A 26,025-nucleotide genomic window follows, 5' to 3' on the forward strand; every position below is an offset into this window, starting at 1 on the left:
TCTTCCTCTAAACAGCATCTGCATTCAGCATCCGGCAAGATACCCATTCTTACCGCATGTAAGCCAATTGGACAGTGGCCTGTTAAAAGACCCACTAACAATGAGATGTTGGCCTAACTGAGGACTAAGAGATCATTTGATCTCCTGCGATCTATACTGGGCCAGAAGGCTTTTGCAACCGCACAAGTGCCGGTGCTGGCCCAGCGTTGGACGAGCATCCGCGTGGCCAAGCTATCTAGTAGTAGACCACAAGAAGAAACAGGAGCACCGATCCGTTTCCATTCTACCGATAATGATTCTCGGGTGCCTTTCCTTGCCAACTCATCAGCTTTGCAATTGCCCGCAATTCCGCTATGGCCCGGCACCCACACCAGTCTAATCACGAAACATCTGGCTGCTAGAGATAACGACGTATTATACATACATATCTATTATACGAAATCAATAGGTGTGTGTATCTGCTGATTTCGCTTCTCTAATTTCGATATTCGCTGCATGCTGAGAGACTAAAAAGTTAAGCATAACTGAGTAGTTTGGTAAATCCACCGAAATTCTTAGAACACGGTAATATCGATTACAGTCTTAAATAATGATACGAAAATTGCAGATCTCTCGTATTTTGCAGACATGCCGGTATTTACTATTTGATCAAAATTAATAGAAAAATTTATAATCGCCCCAAATAGGCTCCTTTTGAGCCAATACAAGCTTACTCGTTATTAAATTTTCCATAAACTTGTTCTAAGCCGCGGTTGGGATGGACTGCAGTGCTTTCAGCGATTTTTTTGTTTCTGATTCGGCTCATTCCTACAGCGCCATGCGCTATATTGGAAGACAATTTCGATGTTATATCCACAAACCATGTCTCGTTACCAATAATAATGCGTTTGATGAATAAACGTTGTTAAGCATCTGCTTGGCGACCTCTTTTCGACTTCGTTTTCGCAAAAGATTCAGATCTTTTGGTACCAGTTGCTACCACGCTTCGTATCCAAAACATTAACCAAAATCTGTTGAGTGGATTCAGAAGATTCGTGCTCTTCACTGAAAGCTTTTTGCCACACAAAAACTTGTGTTAGTGATGAAATATACTTCCAAAAACACTTCTGCAACATTGCAAGGAAACTCGTACTTATGTATATATTTATATATCTTAGTTCGAGTCAAAGTTGACAAGATGATACATTTTTTTATTGGCGCATACTAGTTTTCTATGATCATAAGCTTGCTTAATATAAAGAAGTTATTGTTTTTGGTTGTTTATTTTTGAAATTTCTTGAAGTAAACGGCAACCTTACCTATTTCGCAAGATCGTATGAATAAGATCTAGAAATTTATGGCCTCAAAATCTCATCGCGAGTGAGAATTTATATATATGTGTTGTGTAGCAACGAATAGAAAAATTTTGGTTTCGGACCAGGACAAAATGGGATACAAGGCGTGTTCCAAAGTAAACAGGACTTAAAAAAAAAACAGAACAAATGGTTTTTTCGCAAAATCAATTTATTTAATTCAAAATAGTCTCCTTCTGCTTCCATACAGATTTTTGCACGGTCCAAAAGCATGTCGAACGAGTGTTTTAGCTCGTTGGCCGGTATGGCCGCCAGTATGCCGGTGCAAGCCTTTTGAATGGCCTCTTCGTCTGCATAAAGTCCTTTCTCGACGAACAAAGACCAAACCTACAAGTCACCCATCATCCCCAACCTGCTAAATGGTGCATAGGCTTGAACGATGATAACATCTGAAGAGTCGACGTTACGAGTTTTTGAGAGAAAGGTTCTACGGAAGACTTGTAATCATTTGTGTATTGGCAACGGCGAATACCGCATTCGATGGAACGATGAGCTGTACGAGATATACGACGACATTGACATAGTTCGATGAAAACTCTCCAGATCTGAAAGAATTAGACCCATTACCCGGCGAGGGAAGTAGATAACCGCTTAAGCGGCGTCTACGCCATTAAAGAAGTATCTGACAGATAATATCTGATGATCTTGGGACTAGATGATTTTTGACCATTCAAACAATATGATTTGCATGGGTGATTTTCGAGATGTTTACAGAACGGTAGAGAAAATAAAAGGAACCAATAGGTAGAAGCAAAATCTTGAAATATAAAAAAATCCATGACGGTTAAGAATGAATTCTGTAAATTCCAAATGGAGACCGGAGAGCGAAAGTAGGAAAAAGAAAATAAATAATTTATTGACTTTAATAGCCTTAATTATCGTATATGTTAATAGCTAATATTTTCTTATTTTTCAAAAGCAAAGTTCCATATCTCGGACGGTATTTTTCTGATCCTTACTCTGTAGAGGATATGTGCTCAAATTTTAGATTTTCGAATATATATTTAATATTTTCTTCATTATATTTAATTTCCGTTTGTTTCCTTGCAGCGCACAATCAAGGCACTCGGCCAGACTTGGCACGAAGATTGCTTCGTGTGCGGCGGCCCATGTCAGAAGCCGCTGGTGGGCACATCATTTTATGAGCGCGATGGACGCGCCTACTGCAAGACAGACTTTGAGGAATTATTCGCGGCACGATGCGCCGGCTGCGCCAAACCCATAACAGAAAACGCGATTGTGGCACTAAATTCCAAATGGCACAGGGACTGCTTCAAATGCAAGGTGAGTGATCACTTTCAAGCATAAAAGAGTAAAGGGTATTTATATTTTTTTTTTTGTTGACAGAAATGCGCCAACCCCATCACGGCGAGCATATTCGCAGTCGAGGAGAACAAACCGGTGTGCACGGAGTGCTCAGCTTAGAAGCCAGCCGCAATGAATACATCTGAAGTAATAAATGATGTGAATGAATGCTAAGGACAATGGATAACAAGACACTTAGAAAGCAAGAAAGATAGAGAGACAGATAGAAAGAGATAGAGATAGAGTGCGCTGGCGAGCGCAAGCGTTTAATTACCTGAAAAATCTAGTTTTAAAAGGCAACTCAAATAACAAAAGGGATTAAAGTGAAATAATACACAATGCAAGCAACGAAAGCGAAGAATCTTATATGCAAAATAGAATTGATTTTGTATTTCTAATTGTTGCGCTACTAACCAGGAATACCAGGAATGGAATCTACGCATAAGGAAACATTTGCAAGTCTTCAGTTAATCAAAAGTATAAATATGTATGTATGTACTCTACAAAACACACTCAAACACACCCACACGAAAACTACACTTGAATTCCACAACACAATTCACACCGCGAACGCTGTATACACCCACACACACACACACTCAAACAACCCGAGAAATGTTTTACTGCCGGACGGATAAAGTGGTTGCTGTATGCCGTTTTCTTTGAGCTAGTCTGCCTCACTAAAAGCTCCTTAAAAGCTCCCTGGCATTAGTAAAGCTCCCTGGCATTATTAAAATGTCATGCGTTCCAACCTAAAAACCGGCAATTATTTGTTGTTGCTTTTTCTCACAATAACTGCAGGCAAATTTATTCCACAAGCTTCTATTTGCGTTTGATTCGTTTTAAGGAATTTCTTTTCTTCCACTTTTCTTCGTTCTTTTTTTTTTGGAGAAAGAAAAAATTATACTTAATTGTTTTTTTTTTTATATTCCTAAGACTTTTTTTTTACTAAAAATCATGTAAATTGCATTGGTTCGTATATTCCTAAGTGACAAATTTATCTTTTTGCATTTTTGCGATTTTTATTTTCTTCCAAAAAAACTTACCTAATCAGAACAAAAAATTTTATCTCAACTCAAATTCGAAAGTTCTACTTTTTGGTCAATTCTCTATATAATATATTATCAATACTCGCGTTTCAAAATTATTATTTTTCAAATTTGCCTCGAAACCGTAAAATTACGTTATAATAACTGTTATGCAGCAACACTGTGGTGAGTTATGAGCATATTCAACCACACTAGACTACTTAAATTCCACAAAATGCTAACACAACATTCCAGCCATTTTGCAAATATTGAAAAACAAGCTAAACTGGCAACGTAACTAATTTTCAAAAATACTTCAGCTAATTTTCAAAAACAATTTTTATAAGTTTACTTGAAATTTGCTTAAAAAAGCAATTTTTAAATTTGTAGAAATATTATATGGCTAAATATTTTTGAAAATTAGTTGCGTTTTTTAACCTTAAAATGGTTTGTCAACTGTAAATAATTACAAATATATAAGCAAATGTCGCATGAACAATTTTTCGTAATATTTCCAAATTAAGTTAATTGAAAATTTTAATATTTACATATACATACATAAATTATACTTGAAAATGTATCACCATATGCATGAACATGTAAAGAATCTAAAATAATAATAAATAAAAAACCAACAACAAAACAAACAGCAGATCTTTAAAAAGGGGGAACTTGCAATATTTTCCTAATTTTGAGAAATATTTTTTTGAAACAAGCTGCCATATGATCTGAATGCCTGGATAAAGTGCTTGTACCGAAAGCTTTTTCACGAAATTTTGTATAGATTGTTATTTAAAGGCTATGCTGCAATCCCGAAAGACCTTTTTTAGATCGGATCACTCTAGCATGTGCCTGCCTCAAACTCAATGGCCAAAATTATAAACTTAGATGGAATACTTTTTTATTTGACGAGTTATCTTCACGAAATTTTAAACAATGTTCCGTCTTAAGACGCACAGCTTGTTAAATTTTCGCATTAAAAACTTGCCTCGAAGGTTGACTTCCTACTTCCGCAGAAATGAAATTTCTTCTGGAATGCTGCCTACCATATAATAATTCTCTCCTTTCCAATCTTCTTACTTATGATTGCGTTTCTAGCAAGCTTGAAACTCATTTTAAAAGACTGTCTCAAATCTCTCTCCTAACAAGACTTCGCTCGAAATAAAGATTCTTGATTTCTTTCCAAATGTCATTCCCTTCCCCTCGGAGAGATATCTCAACCGGATTTCAACTTTTCTCGTTTTGGGAGGGCCCTTGGCCAAAAACGGGAAGGATGAGCAAATCCAGAGTGAAAAAGGTGCTCATTGTCTTTTTTGACATCAAAGGCAGCGTCCATCATGAATTTGTTTCCCCTGGATAAACCGTGAACTCCAAGTTTTACGTAGAAGTCTTCAAGAGACTCAAGCGAAGGATCAATGGGGTCCGACAGGACATCGCAGCCGATTGGAAGTCGCACCACGACAACGCCCCGGATAACCCTTCTGCAGCCGCCCAACAGCCTAGATGTGGGCCCCCCGAACTTTTTTTTATTTCCTTGTCTGAAAAGGCCGATGAAAGGCAAGAATTTTGAGACGACTGAGGGGATCCACGCCTTCAATCGCGCTGGCAGCGCTGCATTGACGCAGAAGGAGCCTATTTTGAAATTTTTAAAGAATTTTAACTTGGCTCAATAAATTTTTTTAAATCGACTCAGTCCTATTACTTTTCGGACAACTAAATAAGCAGTTAAGCCAGTGTTAACAATTTGCCAAAAAGCTATGAAGAGGAAGCAAAAGAGGAAAAGTATGCGAATAAGTGTTTTTAAATTCATTGAAAGCAAAAGAAATCGTGACGATTATGCAAAAAACTGTTTATTAATTTTGACCTTGACCTTAATTAGTTCCTAGGTAACTTGTTTTTTTAATTGTTGACCTTAACTAGTTCCTAGGTAACTAGTTTCAAAAGTAACTAGTCATGGAAGTAACTGGACCAAAAGAAATTAGTTCCAAATGCAGCTAGTTAAAAGTAACTGGTCCAAAAGCAATAAGCACTAGAAGTAACTGGTCCTAAAGTAACTAGTTCCAAATGACACTAGGTCCAAAGTAACTAGTTCCGAATGTAACTACTTTTGGAATTAACTAGTTTTTGAGTTTAAAGCTTTGTAAAGCGACTCTGAATGCCTAAAACTGAAGCCTGTATTATTTCGGAATATACTCAGAGGTCTGAAAATTAGACTTCGAAGCAAGAACCAAATAGAAGGAGATGATCCACCAATCACCAATATACATATACGGCTAAAATGTGCTAAGTGGAGCTCTGAATTTTATAGGAAGATGTCATAAGATCGGAACTTGCATGACCGGCTCAGTCGAAGATTTATATTGGATCTTCTTACCAACTGAATTTAAATGAATTTAAAGAAAGTGTGGACCTTTAATGGGAACTAAGAACAATGTTTGGAACATTTGTGGGTAACAAACAGAAAAAATATATTTTTAGATTATATAACGGAATATCTTAAAATCAAAACAAAAGCTTCTAACGCATAAAAATTTTGATTTAATTCTCACATAATAGTATACATGTAACAGGCATTTGAACACACATGATTTCATGTACACCACAAAATAACTTTTCACCGTAAATTTATTTTCGAACACGAAAGTAAAAAAAAAACACAACATACACTTTCGAAACGGGGTAAATTTTGGAGGAAAAAATCGTCAAACGCTAGGAGAGACAACATATTTGATAAAGAACTCATACTTAGAACAAGTTCATCGTCCGATTTCCATTCATTCTATGAATCAATGTTTTTATGGTGTTGTTGCATTCTCAACGTTTTGTTTTTCACCGACGTTGCTGTCACTTTCGTTTTTTGCTGAATAATGATTTCTTGGGTACTTTTCACAAATAATATTTTGAATTATGTAACACTGTATTATTTTGTACTACACTACGAATTTTGGAATATTTTTTTGCGGTCGTTGCAATTCGTTTCTATGCATTTTGCTTATTGCTCGGTTGCGACATCTGATTCACACAACTCAAATGAGTATTTGACGGTTGTCGACGTTGGCGTGGACTTTGGCATTAAGTATTCGAGTCTTATATTCTAGAATACGAGTATATACATAATAGAGTTAAAGGGTTAAAGGCTTGGATATTTGCAAAACTTTGTAGCCATGCAACGAGGAAAAAGAATAACCCGAAATATTTGTATATTTACGGTAAATAATGTTTGTGCACTCACCTTCTTCTCGATCACCGAGCCGAGGGTTTGCATAATGGGCTGCAGAACCTGACGCATTTGTTGCTTGGTCACGGTTTGTAGTGCTTCAATGAGCGCTTTGTTAAGTGTCGGTAATTCCTCGGAGTTCATGCTGGGTTCGGCTGGTGGCGCAATCGGATCCACGGCGATATTCTGTGCGCTTTGGAAGAGACCCTGCGTGGTGGTGAAAAACATTGTTTGGGAACACTTTTATTGCAGTCGAGAAATCCAAAAATTACCGAGCTCCTTGGCAGATCGTTGATATGCGTCGAAATTTGATCGCCATCCGGTTTGGTGATCACCATTTGGGATGTTTGCGGCACGGGCGCAGTTTCGGTGTTCGATTTCGCTTTCGTAGTTGTGCTCGGTTTCAGCACGCGTCGCAATTTCGGTTTGCGTCGGTGATTGTAGTGATTCTTCGGCACCAGCTTCGGTTCGTACATATTCAGATCGTTCATGAACATTTTCAAACTGTAATTGGAGGCAGTCTGGAAGTGTAGTGATTTTAGAAATAGAATAATATATTAATTTAAATCTGTTGTAGAAAGGAATATGAAAACACCTTGTCGAAACTTGCTTTACGATAATTATCGCGTGCCGTAAGGAAACGCTCCTCGTGCATATCCTCCAAGAAGCCCAGAAACTTGGCGCAACGCTCTTGCAGACATTCGATTATTGCATCGTTACGATCGAAGATTTGCTTCTCCAAACAAATGCTCACGGTTGTGCTGGCCAACTCGATGAGCGTGTTCAGCTTTTGCGGCACTTGATCGAGCAGGAAGTAACGGAGTTGTTTGTAGTATGTCTGCAGTGATTGGTGGATGAGCGTAAATATGTTGTGGACACGATGTGTAGCCTCATTGGAGACGGCGCTGCAGAGTTGCTCCACCGAAACAACACGAAGATCTTCGATCTGTCGAAAAAGGAGTTTTCGAAATAAGTAAAATTGAAATTGATTTAAATAAAAAATATTTGCTTTACCATGCCCTTTAAGGGATATAGAAAATTACGCGAGAATCTCACAGAGAATTCGAAAGCGTTCTTCTGACGTCTGGTCTTCTCATAATGACTGTCCGGCACGTAGAGCTCCAGTAAGCTTATGCTGATGAAATAGAAGGGATGAGTGTCATCAATAGAAATGAACTAATACTAGGTTAGGTTGAATTAGCAGATGAAATATGGCAAAGAAAAGGAAGAATTGTCAATATTTTGTTTTGAAGTTTAAAAAAACTTGGAAATATTTGGCCTCAATAGTTCGAACCCTATGACCATCCTTACAGTCAAGTTTTGAAATACTTGTGCCATTATAGTCGGCCTTATTTTGCACATGATTCGGCGCAGATTCTTTTCTAACTGCTCAATTCTTACTGGTTCAACAGCGTGAACCACATTAACTTGACATTTCCTCACAAGAAGAGGTATAACGGACCCAAAACAGATAATCTACCATACTACATAGCTTTATCCAAAAATCCGGCCGGCTTCAGTTAGCACTATGGAATCAAAATTCGTGCACCATTGGGCTGCAGTTCTCATCGCACTCTTTAACTACATCTTCCGTTTCAAAAACGTCTATTTTCTATTTCGAATGGCTACTTTTGAGGTACTATAACGTTCTATCTCTCGACAAAGCCAAAGAGGCTGATAAGATAAAGTCAAAACGATATATGAAATTTTCTGGGAGACATTCCTTATTTCTAAAGAAGCTTATATAAACTAAGAAAACAACCGAGTACCTTATCTGAGTTTATACTTGTAATTCAGACTTACCGCAATTTATCCAGCGTTTCGATAATACGTTCCTGTGTGCTGGTCATTTTTGCGAAAATCGCCATCTTCTCCATTTTCAAATCTTCAATGGACTTAGTCAAAATTATATTTTTCATGGAACGCAACTCATTGGAACTGATTTGGTTCAACTGGGCGTTACGCTCCTTATGGGGTCTCGGTGTGGCTGTTGAGGATCTCTTGCCACCTGAGCGTGGTGTGCCTATCGAAGACTTCTCAGCCGGCGAAGAGGTATCCGGACTACGGGCTGTTGACTTTTTACGTGGATTTGGTTTGACTTCTTCAGCTGGCTTATTCTTCGTTTTGGCGCACTTCTTCTTGATATCCTTGCTGGCTGCGATAGATGGCTCCTTCTCTACTGTTGGCGAGGGAGATTTTGTGTTGCGATTTTTCATAACCATTTTAAATTGCTGGAGAAGGTTGAGTCAAAATATGAATTATTTTTAGGGAATTATTTGACTTTCTAATGACACTCACATTCTGCTTCAAGACCGCTTTCTTGTCTTCTTCGCGTTCGTCGGTCAGATCAGAGTATCTTAATGGTGAGATATTCTTCAAGAAGCTCAAGTTCATATTGGGAATTTCCGACTACAAAAAATACAAAAATGTAAACAAATGCAATTAAATAAATGAAAAATATGCGAACAAATTTCTATTTTCTGTTTTTGTTCGTGTTTCTTTTTGATTTATTGTGTACATACTTCGAGTTCGACAAACTCTGCCAGGCCTCCGCTGCCATTCGAATTGTTCGTTAACTCTTCGGTTTTGGGACGCGCACCACAATATTTTGTGTATTGTTCGCGCTCCAGCATCTCGTACTCCAAATCGCTATCCTCTATTTCGTAGGTCGACGGATTGTCGTCGTAACTGTTAAGCGCATAGGTGAGTGCCATGTTCGGCAAACTCGGCGGCGGTGACATATTCTTCAACATCATTTCCGGTGCGCTGATCTGTATGGGCAATTGCAGCTCATGCGAATGCATTGTGTAGGTGACATTTGTCGGCAAACGTTCGGATTTCTCCGAGAATTCGGCGAACTTGATTTCAGCTGATTGCGCTTTCTCCATGGCCGGCTCAGCGCAGATTTCCACCCATTTCGCTTGCGGTTGACGAAACTCCTCAACCACCGTCGGCATAACAGTTCTCGATGCGAACAGTTCATCCTCCTCCGGCACGTCGGGCAATTTACACAAACCGCTATGCAGTTCGCGTCGCATATGTGGCATGTGCATGGTATGCGTTTCGTAAAGCGGTTCGTGCGGCAAGTCGAAGGGATTGCAGAGTATTTGATCCTCCGAAGTGGGCTCCGAACCATACAAATCACCATCGCCAACGCAATTATCATCGCCATATTCATACGGATTACAGAGTAGCCTAGGCGACTGCCGTGGCTCGACGGTGCCGCTGCCACTAGGAAAATCATGTGCCGAGTTGCGTAGTATACTTTTCAATGCCATGGACGGCTGCATGGATTTCGTGGTCTCTTTTGGTTTTGCATATGTGTCGGTTGAGTTTTGTCTGCGCAAGTCGCCGTAGCTCTTCACTTTGCCGATCAGCTGATTAATCTCCGTATCACTTAAGTTTCGCACACGTCCGCCGGCGTCACCGCGCGACACATGCGTCTCGATATCCGCATCACGTCGGTAAGGTGTGTGTGTATCGTTCGCGCATGGCATTTTCTTTGCTTTACAAAGCCGATTCAGTATTTCCTTTTTGCGATTACGTTCATGGTCCGGATCGGTCTGTTGTACCTTCTGTATCAGACGTTCCAAATGCTCGGGACGTGTGTACTGCGTGAAGCATTGGTTGAAATATTCGTTATTAAAATGTAAAGAATTGAAAATACTAACAAAAATAATATCAAAAATAAAAAGCGGTGCATAAAAAAAGGAAATTTTCGTGCAACGCAGTTTTGCTCAGGCGCTTCTAACCTCAAATTACTTGCGCTATATTTTACCTTAAACTCGAAGTTCCTCGTTGTAGTGCTCAAGACGGGATCATCGTGCAGCGAGAATCCATAGAATTTCTTACCATCGAATTCATTCATCTTCAGTTTTTATAGTTTTTATTTTCGCTTTAATTGCGGCTCTTATAAAAATCCGTCGTCCGTTTCTTGTTCGTCTGCCGTTAACTGCTTCAGTTTGCTTGCTTACCAATTCAGTTACTTTCTTTTTCGGTGCCTTGCTATCAGTTGTTGGTGTGTTCCACAGACGCCTGGTGAATTGTCGAAAATTTTCAATACAAAAATTGCAAAAACCAATTATCAAATATAAAGTGTTATAAAAAAACTTTTTGTAAATGTAAAATTGAAAAATATATATTCACGACTGAATAGATAATTTTTTTTTCGTATTTTCTTCAATGCTGAAGTAACTTACAAAGCTGCCTGAGCAAACGAAATTCAAAAACAATTTTTGTAATGCAAATGGAAATTGAAAATAGCTACAATATTGAAATTGCCCTTTTGAGGGAATAGAGGAATGAGAAGTATGTGTGTCCGCTGGCTTTGAGTTGACGCGTTGAATGTCGAATGCTCGCTATGAGTGTTTTTAGTGAGCTGCGCAGGTGGTGGTTATTTACAGGGTTAGGGAACAGTTGGCTATAAGATATGCTTATTTGGTTGTAAAAGGGGTTGAAGGACTAAATACCTATGAATATATTTATATTATTAAGTTATAAGAGAACCGGAGAGTGAATATTTCAGTCAATATTTGAGTAGCAAGAATATAATGAATTACACAAAAAAGCAAACTTTCAGTGAAGAGAGTTAATTTGGTTTCAGATTTCAGAGCGCTTTAAATATTCGTTGTTTGAGTCAATTTAAGTTTACAGTATCTCTTCACCATTAAAAAAGTCCTGAACTTGGCGAACCCTAATCCATATAATTCCCCTTCTTTCCCCGGAGAGTACTGCGCCGAATGCTGGAGTGTTTTCATCCATTCGGACGACATGAACTTGCCAGTGTAGCTGTTCTCTTTTAATTCGCTGAACTATGTCAACGCCATTCTATCGACCATAAATCTTACGCAGAACCTTTTTCTTGAAAACTCGTAGCGCCGACTCATCAGATGATGTCATTGTCCATACTTCCGCACCATATAGCAAAATGGGGATGATGAGTGACTTGTAGAGTTCGGTCTTTGTTCGTCGAGAGAGGGCTTTACTTCTCAATTGGCTACTCAGTCCGAAGTAGCAACTGTTGGCAAGAGATATTCTGCGTTGGATTTCGAGGCTGACATTGTTGTTGGGGGTAATGATGGTTCCCTGATAGACGAAATTATCTACGACTTCGAAATTTTGACTGAATTTGCATTTTTTATAAAAACATATCCGAAATATAAGTATACAATTTCACTTTTGTGTTTTTCCTTCGTCCAATACCTAGTTTATGATCCAGAACGGCAATACTTTCTCATAGACTGTGTGTTCAAAATTGGTCAATGATTGTCTGTCTTCACTATATATATTATAAAGTTACGTAATTATCAGACTCGTTTGGGTAGCTAGCCATAGCGAAATGGCTGGAAACTAGTCGGTGGAGTCGGTGAGTTGCTCTTTTTTGTTTGAGCGCTGGAGTTTCGCACGAGCTTAGCACACGCTAGTTACCAAATAGCTCCTGTAACTGCGATATCCTTCTGATCTAGTTTGGAATACTGGAGATCCACTAAACTTCTTGCACCCAATTGTAGGAGTCATCTAACATTATCGAATAGCCATAAATGCGGTAAAGCTTAAACCTTGTCCAATGCTAACAATCAAAGTTGAATGGAGAATATATTCAGGTACTTTATTCTCCACTGCCACAATGTATCGGTTCTCAGCTGTCCATTATTTGCTTAAACATTATTTGTAATATAAAAGGTTATCCATTTCGAGGTTCTTACTTTTTTAAAGGAAAAATACAGAAACAAATTCAATGATAAATGTTATTATCATTCGAAACAACATTCTTTGGCATTTATGGTTTGGATATTATCTCTTTTAAATGTTGGCCGCGGCTACGTCTCAGATGGTCCATCCGTTGAGTCAAATTTTCGATGACTCGTTCCAGCATTTCGACTTGTAACTGACCTTTGACACGCACGATGTTTTGCTCCAAGGTTTGAAAGCGGGATTATCTGTATATACCTTAGACTTTACATGTGCCGACAGGAAAAAGTCTAATGGCCGACAATCGACCGGCTCAATACGTGAAATTATCTGCTTACCGAAGTGTTCTCTCAACAAATCCATTGAGTGAGCTGAAGTCGCCGAATTGTCGCCGAGATCACGAGCTCCAATTTCAGACATCAAATAGTCGGTTATCTTGGCGCGATAACGGTGGCTTTTGACGGTTATTATGAAGAAATATGGACCGATAAATCCACTGGCCCACAAACCACTCCAAATCTTTTTTTTCTGGATGAAATGGCAGCTCTTGAATCTCTTTAAGTTACTCTTTGTCCCAAATGTGGTAATTTTGCTTAATTGCATACCCATTGAGCCAGAAATGGACTGAATCACTGAAAAAAATTTGGCTCAAAAACGTCGGATCTTTTTGGAACTTTTCAAGAGCCCATGGAACAAAGTGATGTCATATAGGAAGGTCAAGCTATTGAAAAAAGTATCTCTATTTGGACTATCCGTGAAGTGAAGAATGTATACAAGTACACATAAACAATAGAGACATATAGACGCCTTAGTCGGAAATAAAAGAACGTCACCATAATTCGGTAGGTCAAGGAAATATCGAAGACATTCCAGTATAGAAAAATCTTTTCAAAACATAGGACAAATAATTTTAAGCTAATGTGTCAATGATATCTTTTTATTATCGATGATTTAAGTATTGGTTTCAAGGCGTCGAAGTTAAATTAAATTTATCAGTAACATTCAATTGGAAACTAGCAGTATTATTACTTATTAAAAAGCCGTATTTCCCTTTTTCAATAAATAAAAAATGTATTTCTTTATTAGTAAACGGTATAACTGTGAATAGTTTTAAAAAACTACATACAATAACAGTTATGAAACGGAAATAGATTTGAGCTTGCAATAAATGTTGCAATGGACAAAAGAGACTTAAAATACTAAACTAATATTAAACATTTTAAAAGCTAAGTACTGGTTGTAATAAATATGTTGATGTAAATATTTTTATATTTTTGTTCTGCTGCTTTTTGAACGTCATTATTGTCGCTTATACAGATAAATATGCATTTACAAAAATATTTCAGAATTTTCAACTCGCATACAATTCAATAATTTTTTTTTTAATTTAGAGATTTAATAGAACAATGCAGGTATATCGAATGTACCATTACGCTATGCAGGCAGTGTATTTTCACTGTTCACTCTCCTCTTCACATTTAATGTATTTTCTTTTCATTTGATTAAAATTCATACAACTTATTTGCTTATTTTGTACGTTACTACCCCTAAGAGTCGTGCATTGCTCTCGCCACTGTTCTTCCCACACGCCCTGCTGCGTTGGCGTCTACCAACCTCACTGTGGTGAATCGAAATCCGCACGGCTGGCGATGTGAATAACGGTGATTACGATGAGGAAGGTCAACAGCAGAAAGGCTAGTTTCATATCGACGAAGAGGGCGAGTCAAGAGAGCAAAGATCAGCCGAAAATATTCGAGTACAAACTGTTAAGGCCACTACTGATGGTGGAGAAAATGCCGCTATCGCTGTAGGTCGGACCAGAGGGACGATAATGCTGTTGTGGTATCGGTAAGGGGCGATAGAAGGGTACCGTTGTGCCTTCGTTGCGCTGCGAAAAGTTGAAGAGGTAGAAGAGACAATTGTTATATGAGAGGGGCATAGGCGGTACAAGTAAAATTTTTGTGAGAATGAAGCGTTTGAGTCATGCTGTGTGCGCGAGTGCCGTAAAGTATGCAATGCTTTGAGTATGGCGTGAATGTACACTGTGAGAAATGTTATGAGTGATTTATGATTTATTTTTGGTGAAGTGGCGAAAAATGTGGTATTATGGGTTGTTAAGATGTGATGAGGAGTGAGATTGCGTGCAGGTTTTTTTTGTCTTAGTAAATGTAAATGCATAATTAATGGAATGACATATTTACAATAAAATTTCAAAGTTTAATAAATAATATTTATGTGAAGAAGCTTTAAAATTTTATTAAAAATTATTATTTTCAAAAATATTAGTTACTGTTAAAAGCTTATCAAAAATAATAAATTATTTAAAAATAGTTGAGAAAATATTTATTTACTTTAATTAAGTAATTTATATAAAAAATTGCAGTTAATATGTTTTATTTCTTTTTCTTATATGAGATTTACTTTAAATTGTTTTCTAAAATACTTACTCATAGATACTACAATTGCGTAGGAGTGTTTTGGAGGAGGGGGGCGTGTTACAAGCAGTTTATCCAGTACCAGCACAGAGCAAATAAAAATGGTTTAATATCTAAATTTTGTTTCAAAAAGACCTTAACCTCAAAATAATATTGAAAGAATACACATTTTTCTAAAAAGCAGCATATTTACGAAAAATAACTAGTAATGATCGTATTTGTTTTAGAACAAAAATAGTTTTAGAGAAAAAAATTAGTAAAAAAAAATAAAATTTTAACATAGTATCGAAATCGGATGGTTCGTAATTTTTATAAATAAGCATTAAGAAATAAAAATAATTGTTATATTAATAAAAATTTCTAAATTTGATAATTTTTTGAGAAATCAGTTCGAAAATAGAATGTTTACTGCTTATTTGCTAGAGGTTTGCTATTTTACTGAAGTCAAGCAACTTAAGAAAGAGGAGTCCGTCAAATTATATTTCTACATTCAAGCAAACTATTTTTTGTAACGGTATTATTTTAAACTTGTGGTTTTCAAAAAGAAATAAAGTGGAGATCATTTAAGAATACAGCTTTATTACAAAGATATGGGGTTGCCATTATGTTTTTGAATAAATCTAAGCCGAGAGGATCAATTTTTGACCACATTATGGAGCGATTTGGGCCATATGTCAGCAGTAACGCGCCGAATATTCTCTTTTAAACAACAACCGTCTCCAGTTTATCTATTGAGAAAAGCGTCTTCACATAACCTGAATAAAAATTTTTCAACAAGAGCGCTACAAAAGTATTTGCATGTCCTCCACGGGCACGCTTGCAGAAGTCCCGAAGCTGAAACCAATTTTCGACGGTTTTCAAGCATAACTCGGCCGATACTGCTTCAATTTCACGTTCGATATTCGTACTAAGTTCATCAATCGTCGCTGGCTTGTTGGCATAGACTTGACATAGCCCCAGAGGAAACAGTCTAAGCACGACCGAGGCGGTCAATTGACTGGGCCATTTCGTGAGATAACACGTTTACCAAACTTGGTTTTCAATAAATTGATTGTGACATTCGCTTGCGGCTTGTGGCGCTGTCCTGTTGGAACCATATATTGTCCATGGCCATATCATCCAATTCGGGCCAAAAATATTTGGTTATTGTTCTCATTGAACGGAAGCAATTCCCATTTACTGTAACGTGTCGGTCTTGATCATCACGGAAGAAGTACGGCCCAATGACACCGCCGGCCTATAAACCGCACCAAACCGTAATGTTTTCGGAATGCAATGGTGACAATGAGTACGAAGGTAATTTCACAGGAATAAAGAATTTTTCTCTTTTTATTTTATTAAAAAAAAAAAACTTTTGTAGCGCTCTTATTAAAAAAACCCGCTCTTAAAGGCGGCCACTGACTCCGAATTTCGGTAGTAAATTTCAGTAATTTCGACTCATTGTTGAATCGTATGTCTTTCCAGTATGAAATTGCAAATCTTGCTGAAGAGAAATGACAAAAGAGCGGGAAAAAATACGGCATCGTATGCTGTTCCTATCGGTCTACTTTTGTAGCGTCCCTATGGAAAACCCCGAAAACCCCGATATTAAGCGGTCTTAATCGCACCATTTTAAATATCAGGGCACAGGCCCACGACGCGAGATAATGCGCTCAGCGAAAGTTTCATTCAATAAATTAATTGTTTCGTTGGCTGTATTGCAATAGTGTCGCCTTGTTCGAAACAAATGCCGTCCACATCAACATCTTCCATTTCTGGTACTGAAAAGTCATTAATCATGGCTCTATAGCGTTCCCCATTGGCAGTAAGATTACGTGCAGCGTACTTTATGGTCGTTCGATTCGACTTCTTCTGCAAAATCTTCCATAAAGTACATGACTACACCACCAATTGTTGCGGGCGATGACGGATGGATTCATTCGGACTTTCTTCAAAACTTCGCTCCACAGCAGTAAACTTCGGGGCGCAACGTACGGCGCCTCTGCGGAAGAGCAGTATTCAACAGAGTAAACGTGATGCGAAACCGATCAATGGTTACACGAACTACCGACACTGCTGAGCGATTATGTCGACCGCATATTTAACGAAGTGCGTGATGCGTCGCTCGAACCGAACCAATATTTTGGTAATAAATTTGCCCGATTTCTAAACGTTGTTCCTGAGTAAGTCTGTATAAATCAAGGAACAGCTGACAAAAAGACCAATTTCGAAAAAGGATTGCCTCATTGAAAACCACACGTCTAAAAAAAAACCCTCGTGATTTTCTCAATTCTAAGTTCATATAGTATGTCTGTGAGTGTTATCAATTAAATAAAATTGGTTCCCAAAGTTATGCTACATTTCTACAGTTCATTCTATTGTTTCCAACAATGCTTTTCTTGATCGTTTTCTCGGAATCAAACATTTTCGAAAATATAAAATTACATAAAGCGTTTCTCATTTTTAAAGAATGCCATATATGGGATCAGTTACTCCCAAAATTGTAGATATCGACATATCGTAAAAGTTTTTGCAATTGTGTATATAGATTGTGACAAAAAAGCACCAGGAAAATATAATTAAATTCCTCGGATATTATATCAAAAAAGTTATATCAAAGTTATATCAAAAACACAAGCCTACGAGTGGTATAAAACCTTCAAAAACGATTGAGAGATTCTTGAAGACAAGCCTCGTTCTCGACGACCTCTTCAAATGATGAAAACTATAAAAAAGTGAAGGACATGGTGCTTGAAAATCGTCAAGCAAGTGTTGGAGAAATGGCAATAGAGCTTGGCATCTCTCACGAGTTCGTTCGAATGATTTTGGTGGATATTTTGCTCGACAAAGCTGATTTTTTTTCAAAGAGAATATTCTTTGGACATGCTTGATCGTGCCAATACCAATTCCACATTGATGGAGAGCATTATAATTGAAAAATCAAGGTGATGCCCATTATTTTTTTCGATATTCGTGGTTTGATGCATCATGAATTTGTTCCGGAGAGCCGGATTATGGATAATGCACCATCGCACCGAGCAACGATTTTGACTGAATTTAAAGCCAAAAGCGCTATGAAAACCATCGATCAACCACCGTATTCACCTGAATTGGCTCCGTGTGATTTTTTCTTGTTCCCCAAACTGAAATTGCCGTTAGGTGGAACCTGTTTCTAATCGATCGAATATCCTTGGCATAAGTGTATTACATCTGGTGGGGATTACTTTGAAAGCAACAAAAAAATATTGATGATTAATTAAATATTTTGCATTTTATTTACAGTTTCCGTGTACTTTTTTGTCACAACGTATAGAAAGGTCAATTTAAACGTGGTTAGGGAACAAAAAACTAGACATTCTGCTTTGAGTTCACAGTAATGCTCACATCAGTAGTAGTGCTAGATCAGAAGATTACTAGGCTACTAGGATTACTAGGCTAGACCCACCGCAGGTTGCTATTTGCTTGGAAATTGTGCATTTGATAATACTTGAAGACTAAAATGTACGAACTCATATAGTAATTCTAGATTAGCTTAGTATAAAAATAAGTTTTCTTCAACCTTAAAAAATATTTATTTACACTTTTAGTTACACCGAAGATTTAACAAGAAAAATAAATTTAATTTTTTTCAAAAATTTTTACCCGCACTCTTCTATCTAAAGCTTAAAACGTAATTAATTAATAGGAAATATTATTCTATCCTTATCACCACTACTAGTGCCCCAAATTGTTGTTAAATCATATCTCGCAGTTGTTGTTATTGTTGGTGGTGAAGAAGCAAGTAGCTGAAAACGCAATATATTTCAAAAATAAATCCCGAAAACCAATAATAATATTAATTATTGTGAAATTCAACAGTGTTCAAGAAATACATAAGAGGAGTGGAATAAATATATAAAAAAAGGGAAAAATATTGTTGCCACATTATAGTGTAGTTAAATACGATAAAAATGAATATAATTATATACAAGTATGACTATATATATATATTTACTTAAGTGCAGCATGCAGTTGCCTTTTTTGCTAGTTTTCAGCGGTTATATTCAATATAGATATTTATTACATTTACTAAGTATAAAAATATAATTTATGGGCATAGAAAAATATATAGAAAAAAAAAAAAACGAATGTTCACTCACCTTTGAGGGGGTCAATGAGACATTTAGCAGGGTTGGATGTTGTTCGACAACAATGAATTCCACCTCACGTGGTGCGTAGCCCTCGGCAAAGACCTAGGTAATAAAATGTGTGAAGCAGAAATACATATAATAACGGGAGTTGTGTTATATGTTTACGATATCTTAGAGGATTTTAAAGTACGAAGACGGCCCGATCAGTGCTTGAAACATCAAACAAAAATGCAAAATTTTGAAAAAATTCTGACTTATTTCAAAGCATAGCTTGATACAGGGTTTGTCCGAAAAGTAATAGGACTGCGATGTCTCGTCGAACCCGACTGACTCTTCGTATGAGTCTCTTGAGGACTTCCACGTAAAACTTGGCATTGACGGTTTGTCCAGGAGGAACAAATTCATGGTGGACGATGCCGTTTATGTCAAAAAATACAATCATCATCGTTTTTACTTTGGATCATTCATCAGCGACCTCTTCCATGCCCTCCAAAAATGCCTGGTGCTACCGAAACCCACCACTTTTTGCTATGGCAAGGTTTGATCATATCAAACTTCTCAGTCGCGAGTTTCACACAGAATTTAATCGCGTACTTCTGCTCTAACGAACGCTGCACCACTCACAGAAACACGTCGCGCGAAAATATTTGTCCTGACTCTCCAGGTGCTGACTGACCAGCCGCTCGTTCGTTAGCTAGCCTATATAACGCGTCTGTCCGCGCATGCTCCGAAGTAAAGTCGCGGCGGAAGAAAATCATATTACCTTCAAGACAAACCCTGTACCTTGTGAGTTCCACAAAACGGTGGCTATCCCCTTTCCGTCGGATAGGAAGATCTTCGTCTTCTTTGAAGCTGGTTACGAGATCGTGCTCTTTTTTATGCTATCCTGTGGTAGCTGTTTTCGGTACACTGGGGCGGGAATAATCAAAGACCAAACTCTTTTTTCCTTTTTCCGAATTCTCGGATACGCCCGAATCTACAGAAGATCAAAATAAAACTCTGATTCGGATTCGACTAAAATGGATATAGTCGTCACCGAATGTACTCGGCAGCAATTCTTAAGTGGAAGTACTTAACGAACCACCCTCGAATGACGAGACAAAGGAGCTTTACTGACTTACTATATCCAGAGCTCGATATCGATAGAACTAAACTAACACTACTTGGTTTAACAGTTCTTCTCACTGTTACAAATAAATGTACTATTCCATATATTCCTTCAATATATCCGAAGGAATATGGCAACTCGTAGCTTACTCACCTCTAATTTATAGTAACCGGGCAGCAATATTCTCCAGAACTCGCCATGCTTTGTCGTCTGGAAACCAACATCACGTCCCTTAATCTTCAGCGAGGCACGTTCAATAGGCGTACCTGTGGGATCCAACACGAATCCTTGCACACCACGATGAGCCTCAGCCAAAAATTTGATCATGGACTGCGGAGTTTAAAAATTTATGTTTTTATTTATATTTATGTACTCTTAAATTCCTACTCACCAATTGATTATCCTCCCAGTATTTTTTCAATTCATACGCAGGTGGATATTTACAGCATGAGATTTCCAGCGTTACCTCCATGCAACCGTACCAAACGTAGTTGTAATCCTGCATGCCACCGGTGAGTGGATACCAGGCAGCGCCATTCGTAATGCCATTCTCAAAGGCGGGTGTAGCCGATTTACAAGCCACACCACGTGACATTTTCGCGTGATTCTTCGCATAGACGAGTGATAAATGCTTGAAGATGTCATCGTCCGGTGTGAGTGACGGGGCTGCCGAGTACGTTTGGAACACTACGCCCAGGGGACATGTTGGTGTTAAGGAAAAGGTGCAAAAGAGAGAAAAATTGTTGAACATTTTTGTATTTGTATAGTTTTTAATGGGTCATTATATGATTAAATTTGAGAATAACCGCTCGCAAATTGGAACTGAGAGCTACTCACTCGCGCACAAAGCCGACGATCGACAAATTCCTTTGAGCAGCCATGTTGTTGGTAGGGAATAGGAAAGGAAGTTGGTAATACAAATTTATTGATCGGTAAAATTTAAAATATACAAATATGTAAATGTGCCAATTATAAGTGATGTGGTGACAAGAGAGGATGAGTGCGATGTAGTGATATTATACATTATACGGATATTGCGATGACCAGGAATGCAGTTTTTGGATTTTCGTTGAGTTCAGGGTACTATCGATTAGTGAGATTGACTTATTTACATTTGGGTCTAAATACAAAGTTCTTCAAGGAAAAAGCCTTAAAGTTCCTCTTCGCTGGTTTTATGCTTCCTATAAATAATTCGTTCTAACGGGTTGCAAGCCAGGACGAGTGAATTGGTTTGCATAGATCCAAGAATTGTTCAGCTTACTCTTGTCGAGTTTAAGTAAAACATTTTGAGCTGTTAGATTCAACTCCAACGTCAGTTGATTCTGGGAGGATGGAGTCATATGTAGAAGTTTACGCAAGTGAGGAAAGTTCTCTGATTTCCATTCACTACGGAGTAACTCCAGACTTCCGGTCTTAGACTAAGTATCCTCTGGGTAATCAAAGAACATCCGTTTGAAGGCAAACTAAAGTGGGAAGGCGAACCATCCAACCCTAGTGTTGTGCGCTGGATTTAGGACCCGCCACGTAAAAACGTCCCCAATGAAAAGGAAGCAACAGCGTCGGAAGAGAAATCTTCATTTTGATGACGACCACAGCAAAGACAATAAGGACTATGATTTAAGGGCATGCACCTGGAATGTCCGGTCCTTTAATTGGGAAGGTACCGCTGCCCAGCTGGTTGAAGTCCCCGGAAAAAAAGCGAAGTTATTCAACATATCGCTGATTTGCGCCCATGCCACGACGGAAGAGAAGGACGATGTGACCAAATATGTCTTATATGAGCGCTTGGAGCGCACCTATGAGAGTTGCCCCCGCTACCCGCAAAATCGTGCTTGACGACTTTAACGCCAGGATGGGCAAAGAAGGTATCTTTGGCACAACGGTCGGTAAATTCAGCCTCCACGATGAAACATTCCCAAATGGGTTGAGGCTAAACAACTTCGCCGGGCCGGAAATATGTATGGAGCTGTATGAGATATACGACGACATTGAATTAGAAGACAGCGGCTACGCTGGCTAGGTCATGTCATCCGGATAGACGAAAACACTCCAGCTCTGAAAGTATTCGACGCAGTACCCGCCGGAAGAAGCAGAGGAAGAGGAAGACCTGCACTCCGTTGGAAGGACCAGGTGGAGAAGGATCTGGCTATGCTTGGAATATCCAATTGGCGCCACGTAGCGAAAAGAAGAAACGACTGGCGCGCTGTTGTTAACTCGGCTATAACCGCGTAAATCGTGTCTACGCCAGTAAGGAAGAAGAAAGTAGTTCATAGGGCTATGTCACAGAGTTATTCTCAAAAGGATTAATGCCACAAATCATAAAAAGTGAAGTTCTAATACAAACTACTTCTGAAACCGGCATTCGGATTTTTTCTCCTAGCGATGATTTAAAAGCCTCAATAAAACAATTTAGTTGGGTCTCTGTTAATCTTCTATGTGTCAAAGTGGGTAATTTGTGTTCCTTAATCTAATCCTATTTCTAAAAAAAGAAGTTCAAAGCTTGTATTTCGAAGTCACTATACATTTTCAGTAATTTTCTATTCGTTAACCCCGCAAAAATAGCGAACTTGTTATATACTTACTAGAGTTTGGCGTGTTGTCATAGGGGTAGCTCGCCACTAAAGCGCCGCCATGCAAACTGCCACTCAAGACAAATTGTATTTTCGATATCCAATCCTTTACTGCATCAGTTTCGGGCTGTCCACGTTTATTATTTTGCTTAAAGTAGTCAGGGAAGTTGCGATTCAAATCGAAACCTCGGGCGTTATACCTGAAAAGTTATAATATTGAATCATAATAGCAACAACTATTACTGGTGGTGCTCACCTGCCCTGGCCGCCATCACAGGCGCCCTCCTTAGAAACCGCAAATCCATCCGGATTCATTGACGGCATGATGTGTATGCGTGTATTGTCCAGCAGCCATTTCACATACTGATCGGTATTATAGCTCGTCACAAAATACTGTATGAGATGCAGCAGCAACTCACGACCCACCGGCTCATTGCCATGGATATTGCCCACATATTTCACATCCGGTTTACCGATCATATGTTCGTAGGGTGAGGAAGATACCACCATAACCCAGAGATCTCGCCCCTGTATCGATTTGCCAATAGAGTAAAGTGCTGTTAGGTTGGGATAGCGGGCGCTTGTCGCTCTGAAAGTGCAAAAAGTGTGTGAGGTTAGAAGAATGAGTAATCATTCAGGTCTGCACTTTTTCTCTAGTTTTGCGGAGATTTGTATGTAACGGAAGTTAGAAAGAGGTGAGTAATAAAATTCTTGAAGTTGAGGATCTTCAGTCGTTGGGGATCTTCAGTCGTTGAGTATTATTGGTATTCACTTATCAATACTTTGAGCTAAGTCCATTATAAAGGGTGTTAGGAGAAAGTAATAAATTCAGATTCGAAGTTTATTAAAAATTACACGAGTCCGCTGTCTATAGCTTGCAAGAGACCGATTTTGTACTGCCGCAGATAGTAAAGAAAATATCTCAGACTCCGAGGTGATCACTGCTAGAACGATTATGGGCCTCAAACTGTTCTTTCTGTATTTGGTAGAAAGTGCTCTGGTCGTAAGAGTTGATTGAAGTACAGGTCGATTACAAATGTGTTGGGTTCTGGAGTCTAAAGACGTAATCTAACCTAAAATTGAGACTTAACCAAAGTCCGCTAGCAAAAAATTTCCGTCACTTGTCAATCTCTCTTACTGTTCTCGTCTGGTCAAGATGAAGAAAATTTTTGTAAAATATATTAGACTACCTATAGTTATAATACTACTTTCATGAAATCGTTGCAAACCTTTGAAGTTTTACTAACGTTTATAAACCTACCCGAATGAGGTGAGTAGTAGCAGTTTTTTAAACATTATTTCACGATATCAATTTAGGTATTTATAGGCTTAGACTTACCTCAGAAATCTTGTCAACTCATCATGATCATGGTAGACAAAGTCCAAATACTGGGAATCGGGTATGTAAGCACGTGGTTCGGGCAGTGCTGCATCAAGCTCATTTGTGGATTGTGCTAGGCAATGATAGGAGTAAAGGAGGAATATGCAAATATACGCGGTCCGCAGAATCATATTGTTTGATGCCAGCTAACACCAATCTGCACGAAAAGTCTATTGAAGAAGCTCCACAGAATGTCAAACGAATGCTGAAAAAGGAAGGAAACTTATTTAATAAAAAAATCAATCTAATAAAAGGGTTAAAGGTTGGGAATATCCAGTTTAAAAATTGTCAACATTCAAACACAATTGAAATCGAGGTTCGCTCTTAGAACAAGTGAATTGAGCTCCAGTCATATAGAAATTGGAATGATTACTTTAAGGTTTTGAAACAATAATAAATAAAATAAGCCGTTTCTGAATTGAAAATGACCCTCGACTGGCGGATATAATCGTTACGGGACTTAGGTAATTTCCGACTTAGACGGGATTGGGTTGGAAATAAGAAGAAGAGGTACTTTTTTCAATAGCTTTTTTTTGACAACGTGACGTTTGGAACGACTTGGCGCTTTTTCCGTCGAACTGAACTGAAGTCGTTCGACCTTCCCAAGCAACATCCATTTGCTCTATGGGCTCTTGAAAAGTGCCAAGAAGATCCGACGTTTTAGAGCCAAATTTTGTTCAGAGATTTCTGGTTCAATTGGTATGTAAACAAACAAAATTGCCGCATTTGGGACAGAGAGCAACCCAAAGAGATCCAAGAGCTGCCATTTTATCCATAAAAACCAACGGTTTAGTTTAGTTTATGAGAATCATCGGTCCATATTTCTTCAAAAATGATACTGGCGAGAACGTAACCGCCAATGGCGACCATTATAGCGCCATGATAACCGACTATTTAATGCCTGAAAATGAAGTTTGTGATCTCGGCGACATTTGGTTTCAACAAGAAGGCGCCACTTCCGACACATCGCATCATTCAATGGATTTATTGCGAGAACACTTTGGTGAGCAGATAATTTCACGTTTGGGGCCTGTCGATTGGCCATCAGGGTCGTTGATATAACACCGTTAGACTATTTGCTGTGGGGATAGGTAAAATCTTTACGGTAATAGTAATCTCTCTTCGATTCAGGTGTTGGAGCAAAACATTACGCATGTCATTCGCCAGTTACCAGTAGATTCATCGAAATTTGAACTCAACGGATGGACCGTCTGACACGTAGCCACGACCAACATTTGAAATAGATAATAAAAAAAAAATGTTCTTTCAAATGATAATAAACCTTCCCCATTGAATTTGAAGTTTGCGTGTTTTTCTTTAAAAATTTAAGGGAACTCGGATCACCCTTTATAATTGCTACTGTATGGAACTTCATCAATGAGTAATAACTTTAACCCAAGTGGATAAATGCCAAAGAAAACTCAGACGAGCTGAAGTTACCGTCGTTGGATTGGGTTACTAGCCAAAAAATCTGTGTATCGATGGATAAGCCGTTAAAGCAGCATTATGTTCATAAACCACCGGTTTCTCAAACTGCGTTGGCTACAGTAGTAGATCTTTCGAGCAAATTGCGTAAAAGACTAGAGATCACCTTATTAAAAAATATTGTCGTTACTGGTTTTGACTGGAAAGTCTTTCCAGGACAAATATTAAATATTCATTAAGCTTCGAAGAAATTTCAGAAAAACGTTAGTCTGTATGCTAAGCGAGGTAACAATATCGAAAGCACGAGAGGAAGAGGTTGTTAATAATATCGTAAACTGAACAATATTAAATATGAGAGTTTAATTTTTTATATGCGCACAACTGCTATCTTAGACCAATACTTT

At 38.3% G+C, this 26,025-nt stretch overlaps 3 protein-coding genes across 16 annotated transcripts in view; 1 reads left to right on the forward strand and 2 right to left on the reverse strand.

The window, feature by feature from the left end:
* LOC120774291 (transforming growth factor beta-1-induced transcript 1 protein) overlaps window positions 1-2,975 on the forward strand; it is a 38,358-nt gene extending 35,383 nt beyond the window's left edge. For all 9 annotated transcript variants that reach the window (XM_040103798.1, XM_040103801.1, XM_040103799.1 and 6 more), the window contains 2 exons: window positions 2,403-2,636; window positions 2,700-2,975. In XM_040103798.1, the coding sequence (XP_039959732.1) occupies window positions 2,403-2,636; window positions 2,700-2,777 (312 nt within the window). In that variant the 3' untranslated portion in view covers window positions 2,778-2,975. The remainder of the gene's footprint in view (window positions 1-2,402; window positions 2,637-2,699) is intronic.
* The window catches only part of LOC120774289 (calponin homology domain-containing protein DDB_G0272472), a 58,859-nt gene extending 47,875 nt beyond the window's left edge, over window positions 1-10,984 (reverse strand). The window contains exons 1-8 of one of the 2 annotated variants that reach the window (XM_040103795.1): window positions 10,681-10,984; window positions 9,425-10,513; window positions 9,201-9,311; window positions 8,706-9,133; window positions 7,917-8,037; window positions 7,513-7,848; window positions 7,175-7,423; window positions 6,918-7,109 (exon numbers count right to left, since the gene is read on the reverse strand). In XM_040103795.1, coding sequence (XP_039959729.1) covers window positions 6,918-7,109; window positions 7,175-7,423; window positions 7,513-7,848; window positions 7,917-8,037; window positions 8,706-9,133; window positions 9,201-9,311; window positions 9,425-10,513; window positions 10,681-10,770 — 2,616 coding nt within the window. In that variant the 5' untranslated portion in view covers window positions 10,771-10,984. Of the gene's footprint in view, window positions 1-6,917; window positions 7,110-7,174; window positions 7,424-7,497; window positions 7,849-7,916; window positions 8,038-8,705; window positions 9,134-9,200; window positions 9,312-9,424; window positions 10,514-10,680 lie in introns of both variants that reach the window. The other variant, XM_040103794.1, reaches the window with a different exon arrangement.
* A 2,661-nt stretch (window positions 10,985-13,645) lies between these two features.
* LOC120773597 (carboxypeptidase D) overlaps window positions 13,646-26,025 on the reverse strand; it is a 52,553-nt gene continuing 40,173 nt past the window's right edge. Inside the window, exons 3-11 of one of the 5 annotated variants that reach the window (XM_040102596.1) lie at window positions 24,155-24,401; window positions 23,072-23,404; window positions 22,828-23,015; window positions 21,083-21,124; window positions 20,637-20,932; window positions 20,399-20,575; window positions 19,147-19,239; window positions 15,041-15,049; window positions 14,398-14,481 (exon numbers count right to left, since the gene is read on the reverse strand). In XM_040102596.1, coding sequence (XP_039958530.1) covers window positions 15,041-15,049; window positions 19,147-19,239; window positions 20,399-20,575; window positions 20,637-20,932; window positions 21,083-21,124; window positions 22,828-23,015; window positions 23,072-23,404; window positions 24,155-24,327 — 1,311 coding nt within the window. In that variant the 5' untranslated portion in view covers window positions 24,328-24,401 and the 3' untranslated portion in view covers window positions 14,398-14,481. Of the gene's footprint in view, window positions 14,482-15,040; window positions 15,050-18,655; window positions 18,793-19,146; window positions 19,240-20,398; window positions 20,576-20,636; window positions 20,948-21,082; window positions 21,125-22,827; window positions 23,016-23,071; window positions 23,405-24,154; window positions 24,402-26,025 lie in introns of those variants that run through there. The other 4 variants (XM_040102592.1, XM_040102593.1, XM_040102595.1 and 1 more) reach the window with 4 other exon arrangements.

The sequence above is a fragment of the Bactrocera tryoni genome, chromosome 4 (genome assembly GCF_016617805.1).
Source record: "Bactrocera tryoni isolate S06 chromosome 4, CSIRO_BtryS06_freeze2, whole genome shotgun sequence".
NCBI classification, from domain to species: Eukaryota; Metazoa; Arthropoda; class Insecta; order Diptera; family Tephritidae; genus Bactrocera; species Bactrocera tryoni.